This window comes from Ammospiza caudacuta, chromosome Z (genome assembly GCF_027887145.1).
Source record: "Ammospiza caudacuta isolate bAmmCau1 chromosome Z, bAmmCau1.pri, whole genome shotgun sequence".
In the NCBI taxonomy this organism is placed as follows: Eukaryota; Metazoa; Chordata; class Aves; order Passeriformes; family Passerellidae; genus Ammospiza; species Ammospiza caudacuta.
The window spans coordinates 75144577-75167817 of NC_080632.1; the positions used below are offsets into that span (position 1 = coordinate 75144577).

The following is a 23241-nucleotide window of genomic DNA, read 5'->3' on the forward strand; positions in this document are numbered from 1 at the left end:
AGAGGTTAAGTCTAAAGAGGCTGGTAATATCTTAGCTGCCCTCATTTCTTTGTCACAGAGCCTTTAACCTTCTTTACAGCCGACAAGGGTTTGAGGCAAAGCTGTCCCCACATATTTTCCCATTATTGTCTTGGAGTACTTTTCCCTTTCTGATCTATCTGATCATTACAGATAGATACAGTGCGTAGATGCACTGACTGCATCAAAATGTCTTTAAAAGTCATTTAAAAGTCCGTGATGACTGTTGACCTCTTCTAAATATTGGCCACCAACTGCTGGCTTCAGTGGTTAAGAATCTGAATCTGACTGTTCTTCTGCTACCTTGTCTGTGTAAAAAGAAATTCAGAATTTCTTTTTTCTGACCACAGGGCGCAAGGGTAGCGTGACATGAAGCCCTGGGCAGAAGTCAGGGCATTCCCATGTGCTGTGCCTTCCAACACTTACTATGGAATCCTGCTTGTAGGAGCTGCTCTTAGAGAAGGGCAGTTTACACTGAAGCCTGTCATTCGTGCCTGCTGTTGTTATGGCATGAATTTGCATGTGAGTACTTTCTGTATGCACCCACAATTTTTTTAGCATGGATTTTTGGGAGGCTCTTTCCATATTTTAAAATTTCAAAAGTGAAAGACCTTTTCAGGCAAAGACTTTAAGGTGAATTTGCTGTGCAAACACTCACGCTCAGTCAGGAGGTTTGCAGTCCATTTGAGGATGAGATTGGAGTCTGAAGTATTAAATAAACAGCTAGTGGCAGCTTTGTGCAGTATCTGAGGCTGGATCACACACTGATATTGAGTCAACAAGGTCTGAATGTAGGAAAAAGCAAATATGTCATGGGCTGTGTAAACACATAGGTTTGCCTTAGGAAAGTTCCTTCATTGTTCTTGATAATGCTCAGGCCTCAGGGCAGAGATGTTTCAAAACTATGTATACAGCAGCTTTGGTTCACTGAGAAATGTTTATTCCAGGAATGATGAGACATCTAAAAACTGAGACTGGGAAATGGTGAAAAAAATTGGAGCTTTTAAGGGAGGCGCTATCGGAGATCTGATACCAGTCATCTTCTATGTAAGAGGTTGCTGCAAGGCAGAGGATAAACTGTTCTTTGTCTGCTGGAGATAGGACAAAGTAATGTGCTTAAAATGGACCAGGAGATAGTTGTGGAGCACATTTGGAACATTGATGATAATGCCAGTGAAGTGGCATGAATATACTGCCCAAGGAAATGAGATTGTAATGGGATGTGCTATTTTTTTCAGATGGACAACTGTTAAAAGTGGTTTAATTCCAGTAGCTTTTTCTAGTGGAGACAATGGACATAACACCCTTCATACTGTTTTTAAAAACAGAGACCTGCAATGTAAAGACAATCATACTTAGTAACATCTGGTCTGGTTGCACTCCAGGCAACCATGGTAAAGGTTTTACCTTCTTGTGACAATGTTGAGCTCTCTTGTACTAAATAAATATCCATGCTTCTAAGAGTACCTCTGTCTGGAGGATAATATGCTTTTCATATCTTTCAGGGTAAGGAAAAACATCCATGCCTTGTTTGAGTTAGTCTTGAACTGATGGAAGGCAGCTTTCATCCAAAGAAAGTAAACTTCCTATTTTTAAAGTACTTGAGTTATTTTGTAACTTTTTAATTAAAACAAGGCTATAAATGGGAATCTTTTCTCCTGACTAATGGCATTTAATTATGTGACATGTGGCTTCTAATAGCCAACTTTACAGCAAGTTATAAAATGTGAATAAGAAAATAAGAGCTAGGGAGTTTATTTTTGTTATGAAAGATCATGGTTTACAAAACTCTCATCATACTCTGCATGAGACTACATGGGTTCACTTCTGTGCCTGACTCTGAAACTGAAATTAAAACTTAATTTCTCCTAACTGTTTGAGTTAGGAGAACTTAGTATGACTCAGATTTCTTGTAATGCAGTACTATGATGTTACTCTTAAAACTTCTGCAGTAGGAGGACAACTCAGTGAGCTACGTGTTGAAAGAGGTGCAAAAACCAGATTTTCCTAAAATACACACACACACGTACGTAGTTGCTGAATCTACCTCATAAACCTGGCATGACTGAACAGGTTTTGCATGTATCTACACAGGTTATGTGTTTAGAGACTTGGGATTGACATGAAAAGCTTGAGATTTAATTAACATCACAGCTTAGTTCTCTCTTCTTCAAATGGAATCAGTGCCTTTTAATCTCTCCTTGACTTTGCCAGCTGATAGAGGACTGTCAATTGATTGTGCTCTAGAGCTTGAAATTCTGGGTTTGGACTTTTCTGCAAACTGGAAATAACCTTTGAAGAAGTCCGCAGAAAAAGATAAAATTTACATATACTTCACAGACTGAAATAGAAATCAGTCATCTTATTCATGTAACTTCCAGGCCTGTCTGAGTGGTATTCACTCTTTTTACAAAGTTGGAGGTTTGTGAGCAATGTTTAAACCTGGAGAGAACATTCTGTATTTTCATGAGTAACTTAGAGAAATACAATATGAGTACTCTGAGATACACCAGAATGCAGAGGGAGAATTTGGCACAGAGATAAATATATTTTCTGTGCTGGTTGGTTCTTGATTCATCTTTTCCTGGATTTGTCAACCTCTGCTCCTGATCTGCACAGCAGATCTGCACAGCTTTTAACAAGCTGCACAGCATGGATATTACAAATTTGGAATATATGAAAACATATACTCTGTGGTGGCAGTATATCTTAAATTAGTATTTATTTTGTGAGGTTTTCAAATTATTTGAGAACATGCTGAAATTAAAATAATTACTAAGCTTTATGGGTGCCCCTCCATATGTAACAGTGGTCTTGACCATAGCATTTCTCTCATCTCTTGTGCTGCCTAGACCTTTCCCTCAGCCTGGTTATTGCAGACCAAGAGAAATGGCCTCTTGTGAGCAGCTCTGGATTATTTGGCATATTGCTGCTGTTTTTCTCCTCACACAGAGCATTTCACACATTTCCAACTGTCCCCTAAGGGAAGATTCCTTAAAAAAAAACCCAAACAAACGAAAAACCAAGTTCATAAAAATACAGGGGATGAAGGAGCACAGACCTGGTGGTGCAGGGAACTTCAGTGTAAAGGGGTTTCTTTTAAAATTACAGAGATTTTTACACAAAGTTTGCTATTCTAATAATGTTTACCTGGCTTTGGAAGATATTTCTGAGTCAAGGTCAGGAGCCTTTCAAAATAGGATCCTGGACAAAATGGGGACAAAGCTGCTCTGTAGGACAGGTAGGCTTGGTCATATTCTAACATGAAAATCACCCAGCTCCTGCTGTTTGTTGCTGAGAAGACCTCTGGCTACATGGTCTCTGGAAGGGTGCTTATGCCTTCACAGACTTCAGGTAGCAGGAAAACCATGCGCCAGGTATTGACTGAGCTTTTAGATAGGTTTTCCTGCAGTTTTTCCCTTTTGAGAACAAAATCTGACAGTGGATGATGTGTGATTAAACTGAGTTTACCGGGGTCCTGCTGAACAGCTGACCTTCTCTTTTTAAAACAAGAAGCTTGTTAAATCTTCTATGAACACACTAAACATAATATTCCAGATAAGTTTTTATGCTAAGGCCAGTAGTTACAGCAAGAATTATTTTTTGATAAAGAAATGGCTCACTTTTTTTTCTCCATTATTTTTCCTCCAGGGGTTATTAGTTAACACTGGATTGAACCAGTGATCTTGGGTGATCAGATATGGTTCTGCAATATCTTGGGTATCCCATAGCTTTGAATCACAGCTTTTTGGAAATTGAGCAGAGGAAAGAAGAAAACAGATGGTGTGTTTGATCTTAATTAGAGGACATTCCCATTCACAGTATACAATATCTTTGTAGATCTGGCATTTCATCTAAGATGAAGAGCCTTATCCTAGGAGAATACTCTGCCATGTCTGTTCTGTCCTAATATTAGATAGTCCTGAAGAGTACCTATGACCTGCAGAGTTTTATATGTCTATGATTCTTGAGAAAATGTCTTACAGAAAATGCATGAATCAGGGAGTTGTTGTAACAGAGAAGAGGTTTGTTTGCCAGATGAAGGAAAAGGAGTTGCTATGCCTGGGAGCATTACTGAAGAAGAAAAGTATATGGAACAAAAAGTGGTATTTGTGGCATACCAGGTCCAGAATTTAAAACTTTGGTCTTTTTTTTTTTTTTTATTTCTGTATTTAATTTTAGAACTGACCAGCTTGTTGGAAGATGACGTTTACTCCTGCTTAAAGCTGCTATTCTTAAAACAAACAGTAGAAGAATGTGGAAGAACTCAAGCCTTTGCTGCCTTTTAGCACTAGCTATTTTATTTTTAAGAAGCTTAGTGTATGGCCAAGAGATAGGTAAGTTTATTGCAATGTAATTCACTAACTCCTTTTTCTCTGTAGCTTCTGTACCTTGTAATTGCATTGCTTTCCTACTCTATGTATGTTCAAAACCTGTCACCTCTGTGGCCCCGCACCATCCCAGGATGGAGGCAGTGCCAGGCCTGGTCTCTGCTTTCCACCAGCACCCAGCAGCATCTTGGAAACCAGTGCAAAACTGGGTATTAAATTCTCCATAGTAACCACTGATAGTCTGCATGTGCATTGGTGTAAATGTCTGCATTGAAACCTTTTTGCTGTATATATTGGCTCTCTTCAGCCATTTCACACATTATCATTAACTGTCCTTCTGTCATTAATTGTCCTCCATGTATGACATGGAGGGGAGCAAAAAACTCATTATGTTAAAATCAAAGCTTGTGGTTTTGCCATTGGCCCAAAGCCTGCTTATTAGGCTAGGCAAGGAACGAGTATTGTGGAAAGAGGCAGCTGCCTCTGTTATGTATGAGTTTAAATCCAGATCTCGGGTACCTCTACAAGTCTGTGAGTCTGTGGCTGTCTAATCAGGCACACAAATCATTCAATAGTTTTAAAATACTGGCCAGACATGCATGCAATAAAAATTTAAGGAGAATGGCTACAGATGTGAAAAATAGCAGTTGTTTTACAGTTGCTCATTTTTGACCTGCAGTTTTTTACTGTATTTTTTATATTATTTCAGGCTCTCCAGGGGACCCCCAGAATTTGAAATGTGTAACGCACAACTTACATAAAATGCTCTGTACTTGGGATGTCTCTTCTAGAGGAAGACATGGACAAACTGACTTTTGCTACACTACCAAGTAAGTCCCTCCACATACCTGGTTAAAAAATACCAAATTGTGATGAAGGTACAGTTTTTCCTCAGTCACTGCCCATGGAAAGTGTGATGCTGTTGTTTCCCAGCATTTCCCCACCAGTTTTCCTTGGGTGGTGCTTCCCCTAGGCCCTGTTAACTCAGTCAATGGCAGGGTTTCTGGCAAAACTGTTCCATGCTAATAATTTGCCTGCCAAAATCTGCTTGCTGTTTTCAAAGGACTGGAAGATGCTCTTATTTACTCAGACTTCTCTGTGTGTCTGCCTATCCCTTGCTCAGAGTTTTCCTGAGAGATAGCTTCAAAACAGGTTCAGTCCAAAAGGAAATGAGAGTTGGAAGCAGTGAATTCTGATGTTGTGGGCCAAAGCAGTAGAATATATGACACAAGTGTTGAGATTCACGTGGATTTTGTGTGGAAAAACATGAACAATCTCTCAGCGACTGTCTTAGAACTTTTATAAATTTTAAGCTGTATTAGAGGAAACATAAAAATTATTTCACAATTGAAGCAGCTTTTCTGAAGTGAATGCAAGTTGAGAATTTTGAGAAAAGTTAAAAAAAACTTAAATCTTCTGTGTGTTTTTTCACTAATGAGAACTACATGTTCAATTCCCCATGCTGTGGATCTGCCAAATACTTATCATGTGCTAGGGATGAGTTCAAATCCATTCTGCATCTTGATCCTGCCCCCAGTCCAGATATTTGTACTGTCTTTTTGTTTTCCTGCAAATTCTGCAGGCAGCCCAGACTTTTCCTTGGAGTCCCAGGGCTTGGCTGCACTTAGTCCACCTACATGCTTGGTTTTCTGTGTCTCATTATTCCTGCTGCATTGCCAGCTATCATTCCTATTTTAAAAACACCATATATATGACTCTGTGGCCAGAGTTCAGAAGTGCAGAGTTCATGAGGTACTGCCCTCTGATCAGGAACAGTCATGTAGCCGCTGCTGTTTCTCCTTAGCAAAGCAGGACAGGCTGGGGTCTCTGAAGCAGAAAGTCTGAGATGAGCTTGCAGACATCCCTGCGGGACAGAGGTTTTGTTTTTTAGTTGCTCAAACATCCTCTAATAATATCTCAGTACTGAAGAGGAACAGCCTTTCTGAGCACTCAAGTCTCAGCTGGCCTTTGCTAGCCCAGAATCTTGTGTGAATCTTAAGAGTTCAACCCAAGCTCTTGACTCCAGCTGATGGGAGCTCCAGGGTCCTGTTCCAGTTCATAAGTGAGTAACAGTCCCTCAGCAGGAAGTCTGGCATTGTTCTCTCTGCTTTCCTTCCTGCCGTCATTCCCCCAAGAGGAAGGTCTGGATTTTTCCAAACTTTCTGCCTTTCTAGTTGCATATCAGTGATAATGAGCAAAGGGACTTGACCCATCCATTATTGTTTCCTGTATATATCTACATCTTCAAGACAAAAGCCAGATCACATTGTGCTGAGCTCTGCACAAACATTAAGCACGGGCTACATTTTCACCTGGGATCTTAGGAATCCTCTGCCATGCTCTCTGCTGTGAGCTGAGCAGCAGAAGGGAGCTAAAGATCTGTTCTAAGATGTGGACGTGGGGGGTAATCCTTCTCTTTCAATCCATGTGAGGGCACATGGGTTGTGAAGAAATGGAGGGAGAGTGAGTCAGGAAACACAAAGGGAGGGGACGATGCTATTATGTTTGGTTTGGGTTTTTATGTTTCTCTGATTTCGAAATGTTGATTCATGGTGACTAGGTTTCGGAAACATGTATTTTGTTGGCCTCAAGTGTAATTAGATGTTAAGAAAATTTTTTCACAAAAAGGTTGCAAAGCATTGGAACAGAGTGCCCAAGGAGTTGGTGGAGTTTGCATTCCTGCAAGTGTTAAAAAGCATGTGGATATGGTACTTAAGAACATGGTTGAATGGTGAACATGGTGCTTGTGCTAGGTTAACAGTTGCATTTGATGATCTTAAAGGTTTTTTGCAACCTTAGCAATTCTGTGATTCTATGATTTTGGTTAAAAAGCAAGGTCTTCACTTTGAAGTGTTCTCTTAACAGCTGGTTGGTTGCATTATGCAGCCACTGCACAACCTACCACTATGATAAAAGTGACTTGAAAGATGAGGGAATGCCATTAATCTGATATTAACCAAAGCCAAGCAAGTCCTTCACAAACTCAATATGGAGTTTTTCTGTTTATTACAGAGAATTTGTATTTTATTAGTGTGCAAGAATAGGACTTAACTTGCCTTAGTTTTCTATCAGCTGAAATAACTGCTTAATCCTGTTTGTCCTTTTAGTGACCTTACCCCTCAAGTCTGTTTTAAAACTAAGGAGAGAAGAGTTGAGATTCCAATCCCAGAGAGCTCCATCACAGTGACAATCAAAAGCTCTGGAACTGCTTTTGCTACCAGAGAATTTGTAATTCACCAGAAAGACATCTGTAAGTATCAGGTCATATGTGTGTACCTAAGGCCTTTATACTATGTTTAACAACTTTTCAGATGCTTGCAGGTTTCTTTGGCAGCGTTCCTGTATGTAGAATGTTGATATACTAACTCTATGAAAAGCTTCCATATATTTTTATAGATTGTGTTCTCTAACCCTTCAAGAGAAAGAATACTCCTCTTACCCATAGTTCATAGCATAAAAAAAATCAAGGGCAGAATGTGACAGGAAAACAAAATACAAGAATGTTGTATCCCTCACTCTTTTCCCTTTTTAGTCCTAGTTATAAATTAACAAGCATTTGTAAACAAATTCCTAAACTACCTACATAAGTAAATGAGACTTTTTCCCACTTCCTTCCAGGCAAAGAAGGAAGTTGTAAACAGAAGATGGCAGTGATGCGATCTGCCATACTTGGTCTAGTTTTTACCTTTGGTTTGCCTGCTTACTCCTTCAGTGTAGTCAGATTCTGATGTCAGTAACACTTCTTATCCATGGTTCTGTTTTCAGTCAAGAGCAGCTCAAGAACTTATACAAAATGCAATTCAAAAATATTTGGTCAACATGATAAGTCTCTCAGTTCATCACAGGTTATTGTGGGCAGTGTATTGATTGTGCTGAACACTTTGCAGGCTCTCAGATCCTTGGTCAGGACTGAAGCTGGATGTATCACATATATTTTTAAAATGTTTTAGCTTGCACTACGCCAAATAAACTGCTATAACCCTTGTATTACCAAGATTCTTCCCTGTTTCTCAACCTCTTGCTTCACCACAACACATTTTTAGAAGAGATGCTTCTGTTTATTCTCCCTGTCCTGTCCCCGTCAGGATCTCATGCCCTTAATGCTTCTTGTAGCTTAAAATCACTTTCCCTGTGATCTTCAGAACCTCATGTGAGCTTCTTCTATCCTGTGCTTCTGGTCTCCTTCCTTGTCACTCTCACTTTTTGTTGCAAGTCCCCACCTCCCTACTGGTCTGCAAAACATACATCTTCTTTTGAGGATTTTTTTCCCACCATTCTCCCTAGAAGTGTTCTCATGCACACTTCAAACACTGCCACCATATTTCCTTTATCACTATGGTATTGAAGGAAAGTTGGGAAAGATGGGATATCATCCCTACTATGCATTGCAAAGAGTCATATTCACAATCAGTTACTTGCCCATCTACATGCTGAGGTATTAAAAGAAAATGCTACCTGATGATTCATCAGCACCTATGCTTTCCTGAGAACTCTCATGCTCAAGTAGCCACAGAGCCTTGTTCTAATTACAGAGGTTGAGTTACATGTTTGGAAGGCTACTAGCCAGTTCAGAGCACAGGGATGTGGCTGTTACACACCAGTAGGGCTGGTGCTGCTGACTGATGACCTGAAAATGACTTTTTCTTCTCCCCTGCCTCTTTTTCAAGCCTTTGTTCCTGTCACTCCACACATTCTTAGTTTAATGCCTGACTTTCCAACTTCCACATTGAATCTGAAGTGGAGTGATAATGGATCGGTCTTCCCATATGGACTGGATGCCCTTTGGCAGATTCAGATACTCCGAAAAGAAGCTATGGAAGTAGTCACACAAGTAAGTCCCTTTCTTCTTTTATGAAAAATATATGTACAGTTTTTGCCTTTTGTAATGTTCTGAGATGTCACTTGAACAAAACTGGAAATGATGAAGATAGTAGAGCTTTGCAGGACCTGAGTGTAATTATGCTTTTGGCAGGTAACTTCTTGTTAAATTTCACAGTTATGGGAACACTGGCTACTGTACTGTGGGTACTTAATCACAGCAATTTTTTTTTTCTGGTACAGGGACTTTGGAATTAGAACTTACTTACGAATTTGGCAGATACTTTACACTATTGTCTCTGTATCTCCAACAGTGTCTCCAGTCTTGGTCATCTCTGAATGCTCAGCTTGCTATTTTCTTTTTTTGTAACCAGAGTTCTTCCAGGCCAGTTTGTAGCTCTGTGCTATAAATTTTAATAACAGACAAAAGATGAAATGTGCAGCCTGGGACTAATATTAAAAGAGTTTTGTTTTGGAGAACTTGAAACATTTAGCTGCCTATGAGATTCCTGGGGTGCAGTATACCTCTTTAAATGCTTGGGAATCCACTTGCTCTCCCTCAAATGTCTGCCCTCTGGTATTTCTGGCTGACAGTCTACCTAGCTGTTAGGCTGTTTAGCCACTAAGACTTTTGGCCAGGTAAAGTCATAAAAGTTAGGTAGAACACTCCAATAATCAAGGAGGATTTTATGGTTTACTTCACCTAATTTGCCATTCTGTTGACACTTTGGAGATTATATGTCATTATTAACAGGTGTTCATAAGCTCTGTTGTGGTTGATTTCTTGGTGCAAAACCTTTGCAGGTTACTTACTACTCAAAACTGACTCATGAAGATGCCATTCTTTCTTGGAGCTGGACATCAGATATGCCTTTGGAGTGCACATCACACTACGTGAAGATTCGCTGTTACATTAATGCAACACAGTTTGCTGGCCCCAAGGATTGGAGTGCCTGGAGCCCAGCAAAAGTGATCCCTGGTATGTTTGTTCCCTTGCAACCACATGGACTTTTATTTCTTTATAAGAATTAAGCCAAGGTCAGAGGACGAGCATTCGGTGGTTAGCATTAGGAAGAGCATGGGCTGCTGCCTTTGAGATGTTATGATTAGGGAAATAATGTAATCGCTAGTTAATGAAACCTAGCAAATATTTATTTGTATGCATTGGAGTGCTTCTCAGTCACATTTTAGCTGATCATCACTGTGTTTATACCAAATTGTTCATGTGAGGTTTCTTGTTTGTTTTCTTCCTTCTCTGCTAGGAAAAGATACCGAGCCTGGTGGAAGTGGAGTGTTTCCTCTGGACCGTGTGGTGGCAGTAGGTTCAGATTTGGTGTTTTGTTGTGTCCATGAAGAAGATGAGCACATAAAAAATATGACTTATGGATCAAAATCCTATACAATGATGCAACTGAGCCGTCGAAGCCATGCCATCAGAGTGCTAAATGCCAGTGTTTCAAATACCAGCGGAACAAATGTAGTGTGCAGACTCGAACATGGGTTGGAAGGAAGTGTCGTGTTTGTAGGATGTATGTATCATGATTACTAACCTTAGGAAAATCAAAATCATTTTGAGACTCTTAAGGTTCTGCTAGGAAAAAAATACTATTGTGGGTTTTCCCTCCTGGGGAAAAAAGTTTTGAAGTTGAACTGGGGATTGTACTTGTTTGATTTCACTGTGGAAAGGCTAGCTCCCCCTGAGCTGCTCATTAGAATCCCATTCCCTATTACAAATGCCTGTCTTTGAGCTTAAGGTCCTTGGTGTTGAGGAAAAGGACAGGAGAAACTGGAATAATTTTGAATAATGTGAATAATTTTGAAAATGTGTTCCAGTCTCCATCCTGTCATTGACTTGATCTGTTAAGGGTTCACTAGGAAATGTAAAACATAATTCAGCCTTTTATTACTTCTCAGTGATAAACCATTTTTACGTTGTTTGTGAGAATTTGCTTTTATGGGAAAATCTTGCAGGTAAATAGATGAAGAATGAAAGCTGTGACAATCCCATAGGATTTTACTTCAATTTTTTTTTTTTTTAACAGATGGAATGCCAAGTCTGTTTCTTATCAGTGTTTCTTTTTGTAGTACCTGCTTAGTGGGGGAGAGGTCTTGTTCTGGTCCTCTTGCTGATGAGGGGAAGAAAAGGTGAAGGAAGTAAATATGCATACACAACACTTTGGTTAAGCCTAGGTCTAGCAAAACAGGTGTTCTTTTCTGGCTCACTGCTCATAATCTGAGCTAAGTCTGCCGCTGTTGTTAATTAACACTGTGTGTTAACTCCCCTTCTCTAGGGCAGAGAGAAGGGGATATATCTCTATGTGGATATTGTTGCTCTACCTTTGGCATATGCTTTTCCAGTTTCATACACCTGAAGTGTACAAGACCTGAAATAAGTGCTCTGCCTAGTCCCATGTTTGCATGGTCTGCTGGGAGCACTGCCCGTCTTTTCCAGCAAGGCACTCAATGCTGCTCTAATATGAACACAAAGAACAAGGCTTAAAACGAAAAGATGGACACTTCCAAAGCCATGGTGAAGAGGATGAGCCATTCAGGGCTTGCTTTAATTTTCGAATTCAGTTTGGAATTCATGCTAAAGGGACTATTTTCTTGACACGACTTGTTTGGAGAATTCAAAGCAGTGGTGGGGCTGGCATGTTAGAAAATGTGACGCACAGCCGGCAGCATTCCTGCATTGCTCAGCAGCTGAACTGATGCTCAGAATTTCAGAAAACTCTTGGCAGAGTTTCAGTGAAACACTTCCAGGTCAGAGCCTGGAGCTTGTGAACATGTTTGCATGAGATTTGCCAGATTACCCACCCACTTAGAATTCTAGAGTCAAGTGTTAGTCAGATGGGGCTGATAATTATCCATCTATTTTATTGTAATTTTTTAAAAGCATATTTCTTCTGTGGTTGGGGTGTATCTATTGCCATGTACTTTTGAAGCACACAATCTAGACCCAGCAAAACAAAAGAGCAATGCTTTCAGGAAGCCAGTAACCCAAAAGTCACACTAGGATGGCAGAACATCAGCTAACTGGTTTCCTTTCCTGCTACAGATGCTCCTGATATTCCCCAAAACCTCAGCTGTGAAACACCCAACTTTCTGATAATAAAATGCACCTGGAAACCAGGCAGGCCCAGTGGACTATATGGAGAACGAAGAACAAAGTACAGTTTATTTGAAAGGTAAAATAATCAGCACTACAAGGAGTAAAAGGATACAACTGGAATACCTCCATTGCTGCCTGGGACTTACTGTACCATACCTATTTAGAGCCTAAAATACTTTCCAAGAGTTTCAGCAAGCTGTACCTAAACTAGATTTGGAAAACCTTGGTCTAGCTCTGCAAAATTCCAGTGGGAATTAAGGATAACTTTCCCTAAGGTTTATACCATTATGAACCCACAATCAGATAAAGGGCTTGCTGTATCAGGCTGCTGTCAACATGTAGTCAAGACCAGTATGAAAATACAGGGAGATAGTAGGAGGCGATCACTAATTTTTTTTGTATGAAACCTGGTTCAGATAATTTCAGACATTTACTGAGCTTCTAGTAAGCAGGATGACAGAAGTTCATTGAGAAATAATTGTAAGACAGGTCGTGGGGCATTTCCCAAATGCCACTAGGGAAAATAGTAGTTAGCCTCCATCTGTTCTCCTGCTGTTAAGAATTAGAGCAAGCAGAGTAAATGTTAGAACATTGAAAAGGACAAATAACACTGGTTTCAGCCACGGGAAGGAGTCAACTAGTGTCCCACTACATAGTCTTTAAGGCCAGGCCATGTAAAGCCTTAAAAAAGAAGAAATATTGGAATAGCACTTGGAAAGTGCAACCACTTCCTTGGTGGTTGTGATTAGAAGTTAGTGAGGAGTTAACAAAATTCCCATGGTGAGAGGAGGCTCTTGTGTCATTCCAAAGGAGCAGTCAGGGAAAGAAGCCAGGAGAGGCCTGAGTCACACAAAATGACGAGAAATGGAGTTTCATGGTGGCTTAGAAGCACGCTGGAGGCAATAAGGTTTGAGTTACAGTCACAGATGTTGCCTAGAGTGCCAGTGCTAAAAAAGCCACTGGGTAGGGTGCAAAGAGGTGGACAAAACAGGGCAGATATTCACAGGAAAGGAGCCTCAGTCACTGACTGCCCATATTCATCTTATAAGTAATAACGTTGTCCAGTCTTGTTTTGCTCAGCCCAAATTTGTGAGATTAATATCATGAATTTTGCGATAAATACTCTCATCCTTATTGTCACCCCATGCTGAACCATAGAGCACAGTGTGGAGGGAGCTCAGAGCTCAGCTAGAACACAGTAAAAATGCCTGAAAGAAGAAGTTGGTTAAACTTGTGCTACTGAATGAGAGGCTTACACAGATTGTAATTAAAACAGATATATGTACATACATACAGATACACAATTTAGATTTTATCACTAAAGATGCACCACTGTTCTTGTCTGTTAACAGACTGCCTCTCCTGCTTTTTATTAAAAGACAGCTGGGACTAGTGGTTGTATTTTAGATAACAAACCTGACTTCATGTTTAACAGGACTTATAGAACAACAATGTGTATAGCATCTCACTAGTTCACAAAGCAATTAAGAAAATTCTTTAAATGCAAATGTATGCTGATCTGAACTAAGATACTTTCAATCAGAATCTTAGCTGTGACTTGTAAGGTGGTTTTACAGGACCTACCTGTTTTCCAGGCTTTTGAGAAGTGAGAGAATGGAAATGTTATGCTAGTGGAAGAGGAGAGTTTCACGTGAGAACAGGGCAAGTAATTACTGATGCCACTTTAACCTGCATTGTGGGGTTAGATATGCCTCTGCAATCAAATCATTCTGTAAGCCATGTGAACTGAACCCATCGTTCTGTACCATGTTTTCAGTCTAGACTTATGATTGTTGCTAGGAATTAACTCAAAAACTAAGGTTTTCCCTCCTCTCTTTACTTTGTAGAACATCTGGTAAAAATGTTTCATGCGAAGTCAATGAAGTGAACAGAGACCATGTTTGTGGCTTTCCAGTACTGCCTGATCAAAAAACCTATGATTTCATATTAGGTGTCTCCAATCCTATTGGGCAAGCACAGTCATCTCTTTTGGTTGATATAACTCAAAGAGGTAAGGCTTATGACTTACAAAAGGAAAAGTATGTTTCCTACATGCTTTTCGTTAGTTTTGGGTTTGAAGAGCTCTGACATGGTATACTTTTCATTATTGTCCTTAATTGTCACTAGATTATTACCATATTCAATAATTTGAACTTGAAAACAACTCAGAGCATGTCATGAGGCAAAGATGAACTGTACAGGGAGATGGCAACAGCAGTGCTGCCGTGTTGGACAGACTGCTGCGTGATAAATTCTAATATGTGATCTAATAATTAGACAGCTGCTGTTTATCATGAAATCCCAGAGTGTCTGGGGTTGGAAGGGACCTTAAGAATCATTTAGTTGCAGCACAGCACACACACTCTCCATGCCCCACCTCTGGCCATGGACAGGGATGCCACGCACTGGATCAGGTTGCTCAGGGCCCTCTCCAGCCTTGCCTGGAGCACTTCCAGGGATGAAGCATCCACAGCTTCTCTGAGCAAGTTTATGTTTTGTTTCACATTCTATTATCCATCAACAATTAAAATTTAGGTGCAAGTTTATGAACCTGTATGTAAATTACCCTGTATTTCAGTGTCCGCTTATAGGACAAAATATGACACAGTTTTACAGCAGCAGGATTTGGAGCATAAAAAAAAGTAACATGGAAAGACAGAAGGTAATATCAGGACTATTGTTTTCTATTGGTAAGAGCCATTATCATCTGTCAGGGTTTGGAGAAAGGAATAACTTTTCTCATTTAGACCTTTAGTTTAAAAAAGGAAAGGAAGATGACCATCTCTGTAGCACTGCTTTCACCACCCTTTTCTCCTCCACAGTCCCAGCTGAGATTTCAGGGATTCCTATTGGTTACAGTATTCTGCTGTTCCCCAAAAAACTGAATTAAATATGAGGATAGTACATTTTTCATTGTCCAGGTCCTGGTTCAACTAGCCTGAGATTAGAATTGTCAGAGTCAATTGACAGAGTTGGGAAAAGCATAATTTGTTTCTGTTAATCATTAACTGGGCTGTTTCACACCCAGGTGATATGCTGCTGTTTCCTATTTGTTTCCTTTTCTTTCTTTTCTGCACTGTCCAGGTTATTTCCAAAACACAGTACATATTTCCTTAAGGTATTTGGACCAAATCCAACAGTAGATATTTTTTTACTCTGATAGCTGTGAATGTTAGTGCTGAATATTACTGAAAGATTCTATGAAGGGAATTTTGGGGTGGGGTCATCTAGGAATCCTCCTTTTTCCTGGTTTGCAGATTTTAAGTACTAATTTTAAAAGTTCACAGAAGTTGAGCAAAGTTCAGTAAATTTCATCCATCACCTGTGATCATCTGAAATAGCTGGTGGTTCACTCTTTTGATAAAATCAGTTAAGAGGAGAAATGGTTTTTTGTGTCTCAACTCTTATCATGTGTGCAGTACACTCAGTCTTAAGTAAATCTGTTTCCGTGTTTGATAGCTGAGAAGATATCAGGAATGAGAGTACTTGCAGGTGCTTTCCCAGCACCAGTTTTCCCAGTTGCTGATTGAAAACTTATCCTTCTGATTCTCTCTGATCTTCTAAAATAAGATTTTTCTGAACTATAGTAATTGGGTTTTTTTCTTGTAACTGAAGGTTTTTCTCTTTATTTTTTAAGTTCATCCGAAAGCTCCAGAAAAGTTAACTATTACTGGGAACAACTCTACAAGCATCCAACTGCGTTGGTTTATAAATGGCAGCTTTGCTGAGACCAGGCTTCTGTGTCAAATTGAAATTAGCAGTACTCACTCTGAGAGAAAACTGGTAAGCATTGCTTTGAAAAGATAATTTTTTTGAACAAATGCTAAACTTATTCACTGAACTAATCACATTTCAAATTTATTTCTCACTAAGAGCTTCATTCTGGTAGTCTTATTAAGTCATTAACATAGTAATGAGTAGAAGTTGTTTACTAAAGTAAGAAATATTCCTGCTTATCTCTGTTATTGCCTGTTTTGGTTGGTTGGGGCTTTTTTTTGTTTTGAACACTAGAGAAAAGCCAAATTATGCACCATGTTATTTGGTACTTGAAAGGAGTGCATAGTGCTTTATGCTGATCTTTTAGATAACAGTCCATGTGCTTTGTCCTTCCTGGTGCAAGCTGTATTAACACACTCTTGTTCCAGGATGCATTGCTGCCCTGCAGACTGACCCACACTGGCTGTTTCAGATCTTGAAGGCTGCAGCTGAATTTCTCCCTGTATTTTTTCCCCTCAGAGAACAGTTCATTTGTTTGCTGCCAGCAGTTGACATGCATGTGGCCACAATAGGCAGCTGCTGAACCTGCTCATATGCCAGTGATGCAGAGGCAGGACAGGGAAAGATTCTCCCATGTGATGAATGAGTAGGTAAACCCCAGTTTACCTGGAGTAACTTCTGCAGCATGAAGTTAGTGTGGGGTGACCTGTCTCACTGGGGAAGCGTAATGAGAAGTGCATTTTCAGCTGGCCTGACATTTACGCCCAGTTTCTTTGTGTGTACTTACCTCTGACCATTTCAAGTAGGCACATTGTGGATTTTCAGGTAGGTCTTGGTGCACGGAGCCTGAATTTTTAATTTGAGCACATTAACTTCAGAGGCTTCTTTTTGCAATGCTACTTTGATTTTTAGCAGTATTCTGTCATCTTCTGCACTTAGTTGCCAGCTGGGCACAGCTGTTGAGCATATCCTTGAATATCATAAATCAAGGCACAGAAATTATGCAGCTAAGTCTGAAGGTAATCATTATGTACATGCCTCCAAAATAAGAGGGTGCACACTCTCGAAGAGTATTTTTTAAATACTTTCAGAGCACTTAATAAGTGCAGAAGCCTTAAGCTTTTATATTTTATCTCTAATAACTTGTGTTAAGTAATACCAGAAATTAGGTACTACAAAAGGAACTCAGATATTTTTGTAATATACAGCTCAAAATCTGGGGCCTGGACTCATTTGTGAATTCTGCTACTGCATCAATCATCTGGGATAGTGGAAAAGGGTCAGGACTTACACTTCCACAGCAGTTTGATTCCCTTCACCTGTATCAGAGCCCTCACCCACAGATATTTTGTATGCAGCAAACAGCTTGGCAAAAGCTTTTATAGCTTTGTTATATGGTTGCTGGTTGCTTGATAAAAAAACTCCAGGAGTTCCCTGTCACAAAAGTAGCTGTGAAATTGCAATGGGGTTTCACATGGCGTTTTGAGGATGTTTTCAGAAGCATTTCCATCTGCATGAGAGATTGTTGGCTTTTCTAGTATTTTTCAAGTTGTTATTTGGATTTTCTATTATTTTTCAAGTTGTCATTTGGCTTTAGAAATGCAAAATTAGTTGCATCTTAAAGTCACTTGGAGTCCAGTTTTTGGCAGCTGTGATGCACATGTGTTATAATTAGAATCAGTAAAAAATATTCCTGGGCTTAGGATTTCTTTAATTGTGAAATTGAAATGGCTCTCTAGACTCACACTACTTTAAGAATAATAGGAGACACTAGTCCTGTCGTAAGAACTCTGAACTGAGATTGCCTGGGTAGGACCTGGATAATGTCTTCTGAAGGAAAAATGAAGGCAGCAGACTGCATGATGAACATCCTGCTCAAGCAGACTGTCTTTAGTGAACTTCTGTGCATGTCTTATAGGAAAAAGGCCTGTGTCCCCACAAGATGTGCATGTGTTCAGTGGGAGTGTGGGTTCTGAACACCAGAATTCTGGCCTGCCCCATGTGAGCAGTTTTGATGCAAATGGGAGAGAGGGGGACTGAATGGGATAGATGGGTAACAACCACCTGCTGCTGTGTGCAGAGGTGAAGAATCGTCCATGTTGCTGCTCCTTTTTGCACGTTACTGTATGCTTCAATTACTGTATAGAACTTTATTTTGGTGGATCTCTGAAGTTTTTGTTCAGGGTGACTGCATTTTTTTCCCACTATTTTCTTCATTGAGCTTGACTGCAGCTTTGACACTGTCAGTATTTTTGGGGGACAAAAACCATCGCTTTTTTAGGTGTTGACTAGCAGTGTAATTTAGGAGAAAAAAAGATTCACGTATCATGTCAATTTCTGTAAATTTTGAACAGCACAATGTCTCCGTGCCTGGGCGGAAATCTTCAACTTACACAGCTCAGCTGAATGCTCTGCGCCCTGACACCAAATACCAGCTCCGGGTGCGCTGCTCGGCCGCTGACCACTTCTGGAGGTGGAGTGACTGGAGCAGGGCGGTGGACCAGACCACATCAGAAGCCCGTAAGTTCCTCTCACTCCTGATGATAAAATGTTGAACTTGGGAAGATACGTATTTTAAAATTGGTCATCTAAAAAAAACCTAACTTTTCAATAGATGGTAAATTGTCTGCTGTGCTACTGGGGAAAAATACTACCACTCTTATTTTTTTTTTAGCTCCTACAAGAGGACCGGATATCTGGAGAGAGAGAAGTCCTTCTGGTGAAAGCGTAATAGTCTTCTGGAAGGTAGATGGTTTTTTGTAAAGTTATATTGCATAATATTTTATGTGTTCTATTTACTTTTATACATTTTTATATATATATATAAACTTTTATAAATTAGTAAAGTTTATCGTCAATAAACCAGACTGCTTTTCTTAACTTTTTATAGAACCATCTATTGAGACAAATATTTTTCCCCAAATAAGAATGTTATTAAAGTTTTATAATTAAAATATTGCTTTGAGAAGCATTTCACATGAAGAATTAAATGTTTAATGCATCTGAGTTGAAAATTAAAAACTTCGGAATTTACATGTTAATTCTCAAATTACTCTGAGTTACTTTTTTTCCTTATAATCTTACACAGTCATCAGACTAGATCAGGAACAGTAAATTTATATTATCCTATGTCATCTTCTGTATATTGCATTTTGGTTTTAACACACTCTTTGTCTGTTCATAGCCCTTATCCCTTTCTGAAACCAATGGAAAAATAGTGTCTCATGAAGTGTCCTGCCACCTGCTAGAGAGACTTCTGGAGCATAAAGTAGTCACTGAACCCTCAAACAGTACTGAGATAAAACTTGGAAAAAGTGACTGTGTAATTAGTGTTGTAGCCAGAAACCATGCGGGCTCATCTCCCCCTTCAAGGATAACAAGCATGGAACTTCCAAGTGGTGAGTGCTCCCAACTGAGAATTAAACACCTTCCAAGCTTGGGGAGTATCTAGGAGAGTTTGTTTATTGAAAAATAATGCTTTGTTTGTTTGCATTTATTTCCCCACACAAGTCTTCTGGGTGGGAGGACAAATGCTTTGCTTTTGGAGTACTGTCTCACCAATTAATTGTGCTTGTTACATAAAATAAAGATGATAATGTGCAGTCTTTAGAGCTAATTGCGTTTTTCAAAAGCATTGGTGTGGATCCCTGATATTTAGGGAGCTCAGTGTTTTCCTGTGTGGTTCTCGTTGAGACACTGAGAAGTGTTACATGCTAAAGAGATTCAGAAGTTTTGGAGGTGTTGTGTGGCTTTTTAAGGCGAGAATTGTCAGTTCAATGCCTGAGAGCTCTGTAGGAGAATATTAATTGGGCTGGTTGGTAAAGTGTTGGCATCCTTGTGCTAGGAAAGCCAGTATTTGAAAAGGAGGTAGGGCTTTAGCTTCTCAATTAAAACACTGCTGCTCTTGCTGAGGGCTTTGTAAACAGAAATAGCTGAGCCTGATAATGGTTTTCTGCTCTTAACACTGAGCTTGCAGAGTAGATAATATTGCAGAGCAGTTATTGTGAGTCCACGCTTCTCTGCACGCCAAACCTTTAGCTCCATATCTGGCTGATGCTCTGCAGGGAGAGCAGATTCACACAGCAAGGCCTGTCTGCACTTGTTTGCCAGGAGCATTCATGGGTCTGCTTCTCCGTGCCCACCTGGGGAACAGGTGTCACAGTTGGTTCTCTGGCAACTCAGGTTCTGGTAAGACTTGGCCATCTCTCATGGGAAGAAATGTGTTCTGGCTGTGATTCACAGTGAGATACAAAACAAGTTTGTTTCTGTGTACAGCATAGCCATGTGAAATACAATGTTTCTTGTGCTCCTCCAAAACAAAGAATCACAGAATAGGTCAGGTTGGAAGGGCCCACAGTCCAACCTCCTCACCCAAGCAGGGCCATCTCAGAGCACAGGGCACAGGATTGTGTCCAGATGGTGCTTGGGTATCTCCAATAAGGAAGACTCCACAACCTCTCTGGGCAATCTGTTCCAGTGCCTGGTCACTGCACAGGAAAGTTCTTCCTCATGTTCCTGATCCTGTGCATCAGTTTCTGTCCTGTTGCTTGGCACTACCAATCAGAGCCTGATCCCTCCTCTGTCCCCTCCCTGCATGCTTTGACAGACACTGATGAGGTCCCCTCCTGGCTCTTGTTGAGGCTGAACAGGCCCAGCTCCCTCAGCCTGCCCTGGTAAGAGAGATGCTCCACTCCCTTAAGCATCTTTGTTGCCCTCCACTGGATCCATGCTAAGAATTCCATGTCTCTGTTGTCCTGAGGAGCCCAGAACTGGTCACAGCACTGATGCTAATACCTGGTAGTATATTCTTAGTCTGCCCATTGGAAGGAAAAGTAACTATATGGGACAGTTGATTTGAAATGCTTTTATAGCTCTCCTTCAGCAGAGAAAGAGTCAGGATCTGGAAGTCGAATAAGTCTATAATAGGTTTGTGTTGTGGGAGAGCTGATGGCAGCTAGAGCTTTGCATTCATTTATAGCTTTCTCTTAGATGTCTGAGGCTCCCTTTGGTGCCACCCAACTTGTACTCATTAAAGATTTGCTCCCGAGTTGGTATAGGAATTGAGTCACTGACTGGAGCCATACAAGATGACTCATTCAAAGAACTGGATGACATTTTTGCCCAGACATCTTTTCTGGCTGCTTCCTGTGTGCAGTCTGTAAGTGCTTTTAATGTCAATAAGAGAGCAGAGGGTCTGAAGCTGGAGTTTATGAAAACTGAAAACACAAACAAAGGATACGCTGCCATAATTAATTTGTCACTGTCTTTGAGCAGTGCTCTGTAGAGAGTTGAGGCTGATCCAGGCTCCCCTAACACAGTAGTGTTCTAGTGCTAGTAGTTATTTGTTCTTATAGTCTAAGTTGCAGCTGTAAATACACCAAAATGAGCAGTACTGCCCATGGTGAATTTCTAGTCATCTAGCTCAGAAAATAAGGTGGAGTGTGTATTTAAATGGTTTTTAGACAGTATGTGATTACTGCCAGTAAAAAACTCTGTTCTGTAAATAGAAAAATTAAAGTCTGCTAATTAGAAATATGATCTTTTCCAGCATCACAGAAATATAATTTCACTGGATGCATAGTAGTTTTTCTGGGGAAAGTATCAAGGCCCTTGTGGAGTTGATTTGCTTTTATTATTCATATGTCTTTTTCTTGCCATGAGCAAGCTACAAAACAATTATACACTTAACTGTGTGCTAAGATTATTTAGAAATAGGCAGTTCTTTGACATTTGCAGCACATCTGTGAGAGTAAAGTTTTCATAGCACTAATTCTTGAAAACTGTCCTTGCCCTTCAGCCTTCCCTAGTTTATGGCTTTAATAAAATGAAATAATAGACTCAATGGGGAGCATAAATAAGAACACTGAAAAAGGAAAACTGAAACCCTGAGATTGTTTTTGCAGATCTGTCATGGGGCCACCCCTTTTGTGGTGGCCTTTGGAAACCATCCCTTAGCTCTGCGGGGTCCCATGTGATGGACAGCCATGGAAGGCAGCTGCAGGAATCAGAAGCTGTTCCCAGATCTGATCACTTCACCAGAGCAGCTAGATCTTTGATAATCAGAAACAAGAAAAACAGACTATAGGCAAAACATTTCTTTTTTCCTTTCTTGTATAATTTACCCTTGGTAGACTGAAGCCTCCATAAAGTTCACCAGGGACATGATTATTGCTGTTGATTCTTCATGAAAAATGGTTGTCTGTGGTTGGGCGGGTGACAGAAAGACACTTTGAAAGAAACACAAAGCAAACCATTTGATGAAATGACAGCAGGAATTTATAGCTGGAGGCTCCTGCCAGATTGGTGTCAATTCATATTTGAACCTGACATCTGCTGTAAATCCTTACCTTGAAAAAGTGCTTTTTAAGCCAGTCCTGAGCTGCTGCATTTCTCTTCATTGCACTTAACGCTGGCTGAGGGATTTGCTGGAGGCTATGTCTGATTGTGAGCACTCCAGAAAGCTCAGCTGAATGTACTGCTTCAAATTCTGAGTTCACTCATGCCTCTCGTTCCTAGAAATGACTGCCCCTAGAAAGGACTGCCGTTTATAAAGCCATTGTGCTGTGGCTGGAAGGCTTTCTTTCATCTTGGGCTTTAGATAAGTGTATGCTCTTTGATGGATTTTTGTGTCATCTTTGTTGCAGACAATGTCACAACAGATCAGGCCGTGGCAATGGGCAACGGAATTAATATTTCTTGGGATTCTTACCCCAACATGACGTGTGGCTACATAGTAAAATGGTGTCATTCATCTGGGTCTGAACCCTGTAGTGTGGACTGGCAGAAGTTTCCTTCAAATACAACCAATGCAGTGATAAAATCTGGTAAGTCAGAATACTTTCTTGTGAGTCTTTCTGGTTGAGACCCTGAGCAGCAAGTGGAATGAGAGCAGCATGAAGCTATGGGTTGCAGATTGTTTGATTCCTGTGTACTTCTGTAAATAAATGAATTTCTTCTTGGTACTGTGTTTATTTTAATTTCTTACACAGTCTTGCCAAATCCAAATATCAGTCTTGATTTAACTTTTATTATCCCGTGTTTATTAACTGTTTTGAAATTACCTCTTCTAGCTGTACGCCAAAATTTCCTAACTCAGCCTAATGCATAATGGTTAATCTAGGGTTAGGGGTTTTATTTGGATTCCAAGCATAAACAGTGCTGCTCAGGATGGGAGAAGACTAATCCGTTGTTTTTACATGAGGCAAATTTTTTTTAAGTGTGACCTCCATGTGTTGGCTTGCTGTC

At 40.1% G+C, this 23241-nt stretch overlaps 1 protein-coding gene across 2 annotated transcripts in view; it reads left to right on the forward strand.

Annotated features, from left to right (window-relative positions):
- Positions 1-23241, forward strand: part of LIFR (LIF receptor subunit alpha) — a 52312-nt gene that overhangs the window by 15490 nt on the left and 13581 nt on the right. Inside the window, exons 2-15 of one of the 2 annotated variants that reach the window (XM_058824516.1) lie at positions 369-540; positions 4201-4355; positions 5059-5179; positions 7457-7599; positions 9017-9180; positions 9972-10146; positions 10430-10696; positions 12226-12355; positions 14127-14290; positions 15917-16062; positions 18351-18516; positions 18671-18741; positions 19181-19394; positions 22641-22820. In XM_058824516.1, the coding sequence (XP_058680499.1) occupies positions 4274-4355; positions 5059-5179; positions 7457-7599; positions 9017-9180; positions 9972-10146; positions 10430-10696; positions 12226-12355; positions 14127-14290; positions 15917-16062; positions 18351-18516; positions 18671-18741; positions 19181-19394; positions 22641-22820 (2023 nt within the window). In that variant the 5' untranslated portion in view covers positions 369-540; positions 4201-4273. The remainder of the gene's footprint in view (positions 1-368; positions 541-4200; positions 4356-5058; positions 5180-7456; positions 7600-9016; positions 9181-9971; positions 10147-10429; positions 10697-12225; positions 12356-14126; positions 14291-15916; positions 16063-18350; positions 18517-18670; positions 18742-19180; positions 19395-22640; positions 22821-23241) is intronic. The other variant, XM_058824515.1, reaches the window with a different exon arrangement.